Source organism: Pelophylax lessonae (assembly GCF_965119305.1).
Source record: "Pelophylax lessonae genome assembly, chromosome: 13".
NCBI classification, from domain to species: Eukaryota; Metazoa; Chordata; class Amphibia; order Anura; family Ranidae; genus Pelophylax; species Pelophylax lessonae.
Genome location: NC_138780.1, coordinates 97,314,060 through 97,326,816, shown reverse-complemented (window position 1 = coordinate 97,326,816; position 12,757 = coordinate 97,314,060). Strand labels below are relative to the sequence as shown.

Below are 12,757 nucleotides of genomic sequence, written 5' to 3'. Positions count from 1 at the left end.
AGCTTCTAACCTCAGCTTGCTCAATTAAGCTTTGGTATTAAAACATGGAAGCAGATTGGCTTCTATACATAAATGAGCCTGATTTTGCACTCTCCAGTTTTAGTAAATAAACACCCATTGTGTGCAAGCAGCATTTACAATAGTTGGCAAGAATCTGCTGATTTTCCATATGAATGTAGCCTTAAAGGACATTCCTTACTGTTCACTCTCTCTGACCTTCTTTAGGACAGACACCAAACTATGCAGTGGAATAACATCCTCTTAAGTTTATCTTCAGCAAAGCAGCTAATAAAAGTTGATCCTTTGAAAAATTGCCGAATACATATATTAAATGCATACTGTATATAGGAAGTCTTTTACCTGCCTAAGGATTTGTATTCCTGTCCAGCATTCCTCCTGGCCGACAGCCCCCCATTTCAATGGCGAGGGATTCTGTCTGAAGCGATGTCCACCTGGTTCCTGGTATGGTGAGTAGCTGTCCCCTCTCTTCCCCTGGAGGGTTTTGGGGTGGACGTGGGCCCCTCTTTGGAACGGTCTGACTCCCGGGTTCCCCTCCTTCCCGTCAGGCACCCCCCTCATCTGTCCCCCATCCTACCCCTCCCTTCACTTTTGCTAGGGCTGTGTGGGTGGTCTGATCCCCCTCCTGTGGTGGGGATAGGGGCGAGGGGTGGTGCGCTGCCAGCGACTGCATGATCGGCTGTGCGGGAGGGGGGGGGGGCTGCCCTAGGGAGGGCTCCTGCCAGGGCCCCTCGTCCTGCCTGTGCCTGTCCTTAAGGCCTAGGGATCCCTCCTGGGTCCTTGTAAGCCTCGAGGTGCCACACGGGGCCGTCATTTTCTCGTAGTCTTGTGCTGAAATGCACGGCGGTCATGTTTGTATAGTCCGGCGGCATTTTACGGTGGTTTGCCATAGAAAACAGTGGCGGCCATGTCTGTGGAGCCTTCAGGGTGGTGTTTTCGGCAGTGGGAGCCCCTCCCCATCCACTGGTGCTTACTCCTGAATCGCCTGATCACCACACGTGCAGTGCAGATTCTGGTGGCCACGGTGCCTGGTTTCTGCGGGGTGGTGAATCTGGTGGGGTTCTCTTCCTCTCTGCTGGGGATCGATTGATGCTCTGTGAGTGGCAACCGGGTTGTGCTGCCAGAGTGGTGGGGGTTGTCCCTTAGCAGTGTGTTACACTTTTTTGTGGGGTTCCCCTGGTGACTTATGGAATCTTTGGAGCACATCTCCCCATCTGATTTCTATTCTGAGGTGGCGGGGCCCTCCGTGTCCCAACCATCCATCGATGCACTGAGGGCGGTCCTGGAGTCCTTTGTGTCCCGGGTGGAGGTGGCTTTTGGGCGATGGGCTAGCAAAAAGCACCCCCGACTTCTCCTGCCTCATCTATCTCATCAGATCCTAAATCTGATTCAGCTGCAGCGGACAAGGGTCACCCTGCTTGATCGGTGACCATGTGCTCTAAATCCTCAGATAGTGAGGATGATTCCTTCACTTCTGCAACCGCGCACGAAAAAGCACCGATGGACGCACTGTTTGTTTTTCTGTGTGAGACCTTAAAGATGGAGGACCAGGTTCCCTTTGGCACTCACAAGCCATCCAGAGCGGCAAAGGTGTTCCCTTTCCCCTCTTATTTTGGCAGAATTGTCACTAAAGTGTGAGGACGACTAAAGCCTCAGTTTGGGGTCCCTAAGCGATTTGCTAGGTGATACCCCTATGAGGAGTTCCTTCTTAAGAAGTAGACTGTTCCACTGGTGGTGGACCCTCCTGTTTCCAGATTAAACAAGGCAACCATGATTCCGATTGAAGAACTCGGCTGACAGGAAGGTGGATGCTGTGGCCCACAATATGGACACCCTGGCTGGTTTGGCACTGAGGCCGATATTCACCATTGCCCTGGTGTTACAGACTCTGACTGAATGGGCTAAGCTTTTACGTTGTAAGCTGGAGGGGGAGCAGCTCCCCCCCTGCCTTTGCTGAGCTGGCAGACCAGCTGGTCCAGGGGCTGCAGTTTATGTGTAACGCTTTTTGGATGCGGTTACCTCAGTGGCTTGGCTCTCTGTTTCGGCAGTGGTCCTCCGGCGTGTCTTTTGGTTCAAATGCTGGTCTGCGGACCAGACTTCTAAAAAGACTTTAACTGATCTTCCCTTTCAAGGGAATCGCTTGTTTGGTGCTACCCTGGATGACATCAATAAAGGTCTCATGGGGGAAGAGTACCTTTCTTCCGCAAGCTAAGAGCAAGGGCCCTCGTTGTAGATGTGGGCCCTCCTTCTCGGCTCATAAAGTGTTTTCATCTCTCAGGGTTGACTGACAAGGAATCAAAGCCTTTCAGGGCCTCCTCTGAAGGATCCAAATGAACTTGGTCTGGCAAGTCAAGAGTGGGTTTCTCCAGACCCGCGGACAGGGCCCCTTCAGTATGAAGGAGTGCCCTCACCCGAATCTGGGGTGGGGGGTCCTCTCCACTGGTTCCCGGACCCATGAACTTCCCTGGTACAAGACAAGTGGGTCCACTTGTTAATTATTATTATTATTATTAACAATTTTAACATTAAGGGCTCGTTCTTCTCACCTTAACGGCATGAGAACTAATAGGAAAACTTCAATTGCAGCGACATTTCGTTTCACATCATTCTGATTGTGCATTAATGCATAATAAACTGCTGCAGTAGTGCACTCGCTGCAATAATTTTAAATCACTACTGCAGTGCAGTCAGTGCAAAACTGCTAGAAAAAAAAGCTAGGCAACACAACAGCTACACAATGATAGATAGATGGGTAGAATTTTGAATGAAAATTAGGAAATGAAGCTTCTTAAAAAGTTTGTTCATTGTTCTAATCATTAGTGGGTTAAATCGACATTTGTTTTCGACTGCAGTGATGAGAAAATTTGAAGGAGTAGGATTGAAATATTTTCTTGAGTGAATGAATTTCTAACAGTTTTTGTGGTAAAGTCCATTCATTCCAAAACTTAATGTTAAAATCAAAAAAATCTTTTAAACAACAAATGGATATTCTGGGACATTTTTCCCCAAAAGATTTTCATTCGAAATTCTATCCATCTATGGCTAGCTTAGTCTCTGTATAATGACAACCACCCTGTTTTCTGTATCGCTCATCCACAGACACAGCTCTGCTTAATCATAGACTATAAACAGCACCAGGTGGAAAAAAGGCTTGTCCACGCTTAGGGCCCTTTCACACGGGCGCTCCGTATGCCCGCAAATCATCCTATTTTTTTGCGGATGATTTATGGACATAATGTAAGTCAATGGCATTGCGGATGTCAGCGGAATACCATCCGCTGACATCCGATTTTCTTCCTTTCAGTTCTGTTCCGTTTTTTGGAACGGAACAGAACCCTATTTTTCCTCCGTTCAAAAAACGGAAAGGAAGGAAAATCGGATGTCAGCGGTGTCATCCGCTGACATCCGCAATGCCCATAGACTTACATTATGTCCGCATATCATCCGCAAACGGATGGGATGATATGCGGACATACGGAGCGGATGACACAAATGTCATCCGCTCCGTGAAAAAAAAAAAATGTCCCGCAGCGGAGCAGAACACCGGAGCGGCCGTGTGAAAGAGGCCTTATAGGGGCTGCCCCAGCCGGCATTAACCCTCAGGCTCTGCTATACTCAAACAGTTTGTCTCCCTCGGACAAACTTTGTCTGAGTCATACGGATGTTTATTTAAGGTGTGCACAATTTGGCGCCTCCGCGGTGATCCCCGTTACAGCCATGGGATCTCAATTTGGTGCTGTCTGTTCTTTAAAAGCCTCCTTTTGAGAAAATTTGGGAAATTTTGCTGCTTGCTTTGTCTCAGAAAGTTGCTTTCTTGGTGGCGATCACTTCTGCCCGCAGAGTATCTGAATTGGCGGCGTTGTCTTGCCGCTCCCCTTATCTGGTGGTTCACAGAGATAAGGTGGTACTTCAACCTAATCAGTCGTTCCTTCCTAAGCTGGTTTCTGATTTTCATTTTAATGAAGACATTGTACTGCCTTCCTTTTTCCCTTCACCTCAGCATTCTAAGGATTATGCTTTACATTCTTTGGATGTGGTCCGGGCTATCAGGGTTTACTTAGAGACCACTGCGTCCTTCAGAAAATCGGATGCTCTTTTTGTCCTTCTAGATTGACCTCGTAAGTGACTGGCTGCGTCTGCTGCAACCATTTCCAGATGGATCAGACAGACGGTGGTACAGGCCTATTCACTGAAGGGTCAGATTCCTCCTTTTCCAGTGAAGGTGCATTCTACTAAAGCGCTGAGTGCCTCCTGGGCTTTTCGCCATCAGACGTCGATGCTACAAGTTTCCAAGGCGGCAACTTGGTCATCTGTGCATACCTTTATAAAATTCTACAAGGCAGATGTGCTGGCATCAGCGGGTGCTTCTTTTCGCCGCAAGGTTTTGTAGGCTGCAGTGTTAGAGAGAACCCCCTTTTTTGGTTTTTCTTTGAGGGTTCGTTGTTCTGGGGGAGCTCCTGTTGTTTCTGGTTGAGCTCTGTTTTACCTGGTTGGCTATGTTTGGCTATTGGGACATTCAGGTTTTTTGTTCCTGTCTTGTTCCCACCCCTCATGTTTTTACTGCTTTGGGAGGGATAGAGCCTAGTTCCCTGCTGGGACTTCAGTCTTAGCTGTAACGGGGATAGATTGTGTTTTTTTTATTTTTTTTATTTCATCACTATAGTCTATGATTAAGCAGAGCTGCGTCTGTTGATGAACGATGGAGAAAACTGAATTTCTTGTTAGAACTTACTGTAAAATCCTTTTCTCTGAAGTTCATCGACAGACACAGCACCCACCCCTCTACTTTTGAGTTATGGGGTCTTTTTCTGTCACTGCTTGCAACACAACTGTTTGAGTATAGAAGAGCCGGAGGGGTTATGCCAGCTGGGACAGCCCCTATAGGCGTGGACAAGCCTTTTTTCCGCCTAGTGCTGCTTATAGTCTATGATTAAGCAGAGCTGTGTCTGTCAATGAACTTCAGAGAAAAGGATTTTATGGTAAGTTCTTACAAAAATCCAGTTTTTTTTTTTTTAATGCATAAGCTCACTTTACATTGCATTAAAGTGGTTGGCAAGGTTTTTTTTTTTTAATTAAAATAACAAAAATGTACAATTACATGCTCTGTGCAATAGTTTTGCACAGAGCTACCCAGAACCTCCTTTTCCGGGGTTTCTCGTTGGCGCTGTCTGCTCCTCCATTTTTGTGTCTGCTCTGCTAGAAAGCTGTTTGCTAGTGGGGGTCACGTGCAGTCTTGCTTCCGAGCCAGGCTGTGGGCATCCATAGACACACACAATGCAGCTCAACCCCGCTTCCTTCTCATATGTATTGACTGACTGCAGCAGGGACCAATGGCTTCCACTGCTTTCAGGCAAGTGTGTGAGAGAGGGAAGAGAAAAATGGAATCTGGGCACAGCGCTGGATCTATACAGGACCCCTTTAAAGTGGTAGTATCCCGCTTTTTGACACTTTTACCTACAGGTAAGCCTATAATAAGGCTTACCTGTAGGTACAAATAATATCTCCTAAACCGGCATGGTTTAGGAGATATTTGCAGTGCATGCAGCCACTCGCGCGAGCGGCGCATGCGCTCTGAAGGATATGGGGGACCTTCAATTTTGTTTGCCGGGAGCTTGCCGGAAAATCACTCCCGCGCACATGCGCGGGAGTGACGTCATCACGGCTCCGGCCAATCATCACGCCGGAGCCGTCTCTTTCGGACAATCACCGCCCGAACCCGGAAGAGACGGCGAGGGATTATGGCAGCGCCCGCAGCGATGTCCGGGAGTCCATGTCGGGGCTTCGTTCTAAGGTAAGTTACACATAATGGGCTAGTATGCGATGCATACTAGCTCATTATGCCTTTGTCTTGCAGGTGTTTTTTTTTTTAGGGTTTACAACCGCTTTAAGGGGGGCTGGGAGGGCACTACTATCGGTTTGGTTTGAGAATGCATTAAGGTAAAAAATATTGATCTTGTGTTTTTCAGGGACTGGAAGGGGAAGATGAAGGTGCAATCAGCATGCTGTCTGACAATACAGCTAAGCTTACGTCTGCTGTCAGGTAAACACAGCTTCTTCACAGTAAATTGTTGGACTTGAAATACATTTAAACTTAACGCGGAGTTCCAGCCTAAAAATAAACTTTGCAGCATCAGTTAGCTTAAAAAACCTGAAAAAGAATTGGATAATTTAATATTTTTTTTTTTGTTTCACTTACATTGTTTTTAATGAAAATAAACGTACCTTCCTTCCTTCCTCTTCCTCCTTGTGCGGCCACGGCCCCCAACATCACTTCCTCCTTTGCATTGTGTCCTGGGAGATGAACATCATCAATCCCAGGATGCAATGGGAACGGCCGGCCGCTACTCTGAGTGCCGATCGCAATATACAGCGCATGCGTGAGATTGCAATCGGCATTCTGGGTAGCCCATAAACAGGAAGAGGGACACAGCGGGGGACACCATGGCTTCAGATGCCCACACCGGAGATGGCCGTGCTCTGCAATCAATTTTAAAGGTAAGTATTTATCTTTATTCAGTAAATGTAATGTTAGTTAGTGTTAGGATAATTGGGGATAGCTTAGGATTGGGGCAGTATTTTTTGCTCAAAAAAGTGTATATGGCCGGAACTCCGCTTTAATGCCATTAGTTTTCTTTTCTGTAGATTGGACTATATTGTGAGTTTGGGAAATATTGGATGCCTTTCAGTCTGAAGTTGCATGTAGATATCTGTTTGAATACGTGTTTTTGATAAAGGTGGAATGACTTCTGTAAAAACAAATAAGCAAAACCTGAGTGTGCGGGAAATCCATTTGACTTACTTCTGCTTCTTACAGGGAACACATATGACAAACAGGCTAACTACAGATAGCATGCAAAACATACAAAGAATTAACCTTGTTATCCTGGTTCTGTCTTCTCAGCTCGCTCCCAGAACTCCTTGAGAAGAAAAGACTTATCGACCTACACACTAATGTAGCCACTGCCGTGCTGGAACATATCAAGGTCAGTTGTCAACTTAAAATGAACACACATACATAATGTAGACAGTGCCAAATTATTTTATTTTACTTTCCTAGTGTGTAAGAAAGTATGTTTGTCTGGAATGAATAGAAGATTATTATTTCTATTTCAGCTGGCCGCACACATGCTAATCTTACCATTCACACTGAGATAAATTGGGTGAGATCCTAAACACAGTACCCTTCCACCAGTACTGTACTATGCACAGAATGCAGTATGGTGATTGTCATAACACCTTCCTAGGCATGCGACATATACTCTAACCTTTCCACATGTATTACATAGTGGTCCACCTGGAATATTATGCAATCTTAAAGGCTATTCCCTAGGAAACTAAGCAACATTTTACTAGGCAGGGTGAGGTTATTACTTGTCTGGTAGTTAGTTATTTTATGCTTGGTCATTAAAACCTAATATTGTTCCTCAATTGTAATTCAGATTGTAAGCTCCACAAGCAGGGCCCTCCTGTCCCTTTTGTATTGAAATGTATTGTAACTATATTGTCCCCCCTCTACATTGTAGAGCGCTGAGCAAACTGTTGGCGCTATATAAATCCTGTATCATAATAATGTACATTAGATCTCTTGAAGCTAACCCAGTCACTCCCTTATTCTTCTTTGATGCAGGGACAGATCTAAGACTCATACTACTTGCGGGGCCCTACAGCTGCATTCTTGTATTAGTTTTGTCAGTCTGTGTTGTCTAGCTTTTTTTCTTCCTCCATGATGTTAATTGAAAACTTTCATTACAGAGACCAATCAAAAGAGGTACATTCAGAAATAGTTGTACATAGAAATTTGTAGCGCAGATGATTGTAAATGCTAGATCTGCTAACATTACCAGGAGAATACATGTATTATTGAACTGTATATCACTTTTTCAGTTCTATGTGTATTCTGATGTAGTAGAAGCTAGACTGAGTCAATCTGTACTGTATGATAAATATTATACTAAATGATCTGTATGTTTATAGTCCTTCATGGTAGGAATGTATATCTGTAATACAAATATGAGCCCAAGAGTGCCTATCAAAAGTTTTCATAGTGTTCCAAAAGATTTGTAACTACATAAAAAGGACGTAAGTAAAGAGAAGTGAAAACGCAGATATTAAAGAAGGAAGCAGTCAGAAGAAGGAAAGAAAGAGGTAGAAAAAATGAGAGGGTAAAGTGGAAGTGGAGGAATGGGGGTGCGAAAAGGCTAAGGATCTCCCCATTCCTATCAGCAACCCATGTATCTATATACAGTAGTTTGTAAGCCAGATGTCCAGTGGTTTGGTTGAGAGTGAGATAGTTTGGAGGAATTTCTCATGAGTATCTGAAGAGGGGCAGACAGTTTTTCAATTTTCTTGCCCTGTTCAAGCGAAGAATAACTTCAGAAAAGTTTAACACTGGCAACTTCCAAGAGAGGTCTGTGGTTTGTGCTTAGTGGCATTAATGATAAAGATAATTAGCCCCCCTCACGATAATAATCCGGCATTTCCACGATCAGTGCTCGCAGCTGTCAAAGAAAAAAAAATCACAGCCAGGAAAGTTTATGATCAACACATTGCTTAGTGCTGAGAGATAAAGAGAAACATTGTATCATCTGGTTCTTTTAGATCAAAGGGATGAACTTCGGTCTGTAAGTCCCGTTTCACACTTGTGCGATGCGGGAAGGCTGCGAATTTGCAGCCTGTTCCCACATCGCAAACACACATCTGGCAGTTCACACTGCCATATGCGATACGCAGGGGGTGTCAATTAAATGTTAACGACACCCCCAGTTTGATCGCATATCGCAGTGCGATCTGACAGTTTGCACAGGATCGGATCGCACAAGTGTGAACTACTGTGCGATCCGATCCTGATGCGGCTGGAAAAAAGGGGCCTGTGCGTCTTTTGTGTGGGTGCAGTGCGAATTTCAGCCATACAAAGTGTATGGCTGAATTCGCACCGCACATCCGATCGCATGTAATGAAGGAGCAGTGCGCTCCGATATTACATGCGATCACCGCACTCGCAAGAGTGTGAACTAGCCCTTAATGAGGACAGTTTAACCACTTGAAGATTAAACCTTTTTCTGACACTTGTTGCTTACAAGTTAAAATCCGTATTTTCTGCTAGAAAATTATTTAGAAACCTGAAACATTATATATTTTTTATTAGCAGAGACCCTAGAGAATAAAATGGCAGTCGTTGCAATATTTACGTCACACTGTATTTGCGCAGTGGCCTTTCAAATGCAATTTCTTTGGGAAAAAAATACACTTTAATGAATATAAAAAAAAACAAAACGATAAAGGTAGCCTAATTTTTTTGTGTAATGTGAAAGATGATGTTACGCCGAGAATCGTGAGAGAATTGTGATCTTTATTTTAGGCAAAAAAAACTCTGATTCTCATTTTATCCAAAATGGTGCAGCTCTACTGTAGGCCATGGGGCATTTTGAGATGTATTCAGTAAGGCTTCTACTGGATCCTTGCACAATTACAGCCCAGAACAGTGTATATCAAAATGTAAATTTGTACACACATTCCACTATACCATATATATATATAATGTTGTGCCTCCATACCCACAAATATGAAAACACAAAGGTGAGTTTTGAGACACAAATTTGTCAGTTTGAGAAGGTGTCTAGCTTTTGAGAAGTACAGATGACGGACTTGTTTCTTCTTAAACAGCTGAGCGTTAGCCCTGTTTGACTTCATTAGGCCATAATGAAACTGAATCTCACTTCAATTCTGTCTTGACACTTTTAGTAGCTGATCTTCTGCAAAGAGCAGAGTATAGCCTACCTCCAATAAGAAAAAATGTTGATGATTTGATTGAACCTCATGGATCATCTGAAAGACAGAGCAGTTCCTTCTTTAATGTCCATCTTTACTGCCTGGAAAATTGTATTATAGGAAATGTTAGTGGGTATGGCTCTGCTTATGCTGGGTATTTTTGCAATGCTCAGTGGGTTGCTAAAACAACAGTGTGTGGCTCATATTAAAAAAATACATGCTATATAGGAATCCTATACCAAAATCAAATGCAAAATCACAAAAATAAAAAACATGCAATTTGAACCAATAATGGTGACTCAGTGAAAAGGTGACGTGCATACAAGCAAAATAAAAATAAAAGTTTTTCGGTTTGGTATTGCACAAAAAAATCACTAGAACCATAAAAAATCAAAATATTTGTGCTGTCAAAGTCTCTAATATTCTTGCAATGTGCCGGTGTCTCCACTTGTGCTCCCCCTTTTTTTGTACCGCACTCACCGGAAAGTTGTCCCCACCAGGGGGTATCCAGCATTCACAGCACCAGTCGCTGTATGTTATCTCCTCTGTGCAAATGAATGGGTCACACTCTATGTTCTCATGCTTCAGTTACCCCCGCGGTCTAATATCAGTCCTTTGATGTGGTGGCTGCCTTAGTTGTCTTTTATAAGGCTACGTACATTTTCTGCAAGTACAGAAAAATTCCTGTTGATCTTGCCAGAATTCCACTGGCTTTGTACCTTCCTGTATACAGAACTAAAATCTCAAACAATGTTATCAGCTTTCTTCTCTGACAGATTACCAATTGGAAAGCTGATAAAATTGTTTGAGATATTAGTTCTGTATACAGGAAGGTACAAAGCCAGTGGAATTCTGGCAAGATCAACAGGAATTTTTCTGTACTTGCAGAAAATGTACGTAGCCTTATAAAAGACAACTAAGGCAGCTACCACATCAAAGGAATGGTATGAGACCGTGGGGGTAACCGGAGCATGAGAACATAGAGTGTCAGCCATCCATTTGCACAGAGGAGATAACATACAGCCACTGGTGCTGTGAATGCTGGATACCCCCTGGTGGGGGGAGGTTTCTGTTGAGTGCGGTACATAAAAGGGGGAGCACGAGTGGAAACACAGACACATGGCAAGAATATTTTTAGACAGCACATTATATTTTGATTTTTTTGTGTTTTTATCGTGTGCAATAACAAACCAAAGGACTTTTATTATATTGCTTGTATGCGCATGTCACTTTTTCACTTGAGTCACCACTATTGGATCAAATCACATGTTTTTTTACGTATTTAATTTTTGTGATTTTGCATTTGATTTTGGTATAGGATTCATATATATAGCACATATTTATTTTTTATATTATGAGCCACACATTATTGTTTTAGCAACGCACTGAGCATTGCAAAAAATACCCAGCACAAGCAGCGCCATACCCACTAACATTTCCTATCCTACATCAGCATCTACCTAGGTAGTTGTTTAAGTGGAGGCAGCAGATTAAATATACACTGTTTTCCTCTCAGCCAGTCCAGAGCTCGGATACACTCTCTTTTTTCCATGTAAAATTGTATTGTTGTAATTTCCTGCAACATTTACCTGTTGCATGCAATATGGTTTTGCTAGGATTCCAGAAAACCTGTGCATGGTTTTTTCTTCAATTGCTTTACTGTGACAAAAGAGTGTTCTTTGATCCCTGCAGGAACAATGCTTATCGTATTGAATTTTGACATTTGTTTGCATGTTAATTGCTTGCACTTATCTGACGTCACAGGGATACCTATGGAGTGGTGTTCTAATATGTCACCTGTTGAGGGTATAGATTTAGATGGTTCATCTTTAAGCTGGCCATATATGGGTCATCATCTTTTTTTTATTCAGCTGACTGTGGGAAAACCAAACTAATTCCTCCATTCACAAAAACAAGGCGAATGAAAGAATAACTGTAACGGCACCCCGGACACAAAAGGGTTAAAACCGTTTAGGAGATCTTCCCCTTCCAGAGCTACAGGCACAGCTACTTGCAGGACACCAAACTCCCGAACTGGAAACCAAGGAATGATGCAAACAGTGTAGCTGGAACCTTATGAATGCTGCATACAGCTGAATAGGAAAAAACATATGAAGGGTTTACACTCCTAGCAGTCAAACTGGAACAGCATACAATAAATCCCCCCAATAACGAGACAAAGCTCTGAGTTGAGGGTAAAACAGGAACAACATTTATTGGAAGAACACAGCACACTTTTATACAGAATTTGTAATGTCCTTCCCCCAACAACCGCTTTCCCATTGGTCAATTGCACAGTACCTGCAGTTCCCCATAAGGTCCTCTCCAGCCATGCAAATGAGGGCTTGAAAATGAGTCAGCAGTGATTGGTCAGATAGCTTGACCAGAAGGACTGCCATGTGCAAGGAGACAGAAGCCCCCAGGGGGTAATCAATGTACACAATAGCCAGACACAGAACAATGGTTCCCTAACGATCCCTCAATACACATTACTCTGAGTGTCAATACATCTCTTAGCAGACAGCAGGCAAGTTCATTAGCACACCCGACAATAGGTGAATGGAGAGCCACCTCAGACAGTCCGTCTCCTCATTGGACTTCCTGGAATGACCATATTAGGAGTGCACTTCCTGTGCCTTACAGTTTACAGGAATAAGGTTTAGCTTCCAGGATAGAGGTAAGACTCCATTAGCCACATGGTTAAAGAAACACCAAAAGACACAAAAATGTATAACTCCCAGTCTACTGAACAGAACCCCCACATTCATCCCATCCCCAGATAGCCTGGATCTGAGCGCTCAACATATCCAAACAGCGCTCAGATGCCACAAACACAGTCAAATCGCCATGGGGTTTACGTTTAGCATGGGCTGATGAGAGGGTCCATAGTCACATTGCAGGAGGCGAGAAACCAGGCTTCTCCAATGCCCAGTGGTGAGATTGGTCTCGTCACAATAACCAAGCACCAAAA

At 43.8% G+C, this 12,757-nt stretch overlaps 1 protein-coding gene and 1 pseudogene across 2 annotated transcripts in view; both read left to right on the top strand.

Annotated features, from left to right (window-relative positions):
* SCFD1 (sec1 family domain containing 1) overlaps nucleotides 1-12,757 on the top strand; it is a 326,499-nt gene that overhangs the window by 137,415 nt on the left and 176,327 nt on the right. The window contains exons 13-14 of the mRNA XM_082275124.1: nucleotides 5,985-6,058; nucleotides 6,920-7,001. Coding sequence (XP_082131250.1) covers nucleotides 5,985-6,058; nucleotides 6,920-7,001 — 156 coding nt within the window. The remainder of the gene's footprint in view (nucleotides 1-5,984; nucleotides 6,059-6,919; nucleotides 7,002-12,757) is intronic.
* The window catches only part of LOC309569845, a 31,938-nt pseudogene continuing 28,761 nt past the window's right edge, over nucleotides 9,581-12,757 (top strand). The window contains exon 1 of the transcript in view: nucleotides 9,581-9,594. The product of the transcript in view is annotated as an uncharacterized misc_RNA (transcript). The remainder of the gene's footprint in view (nucleotides 9,595-12,757) is intronic.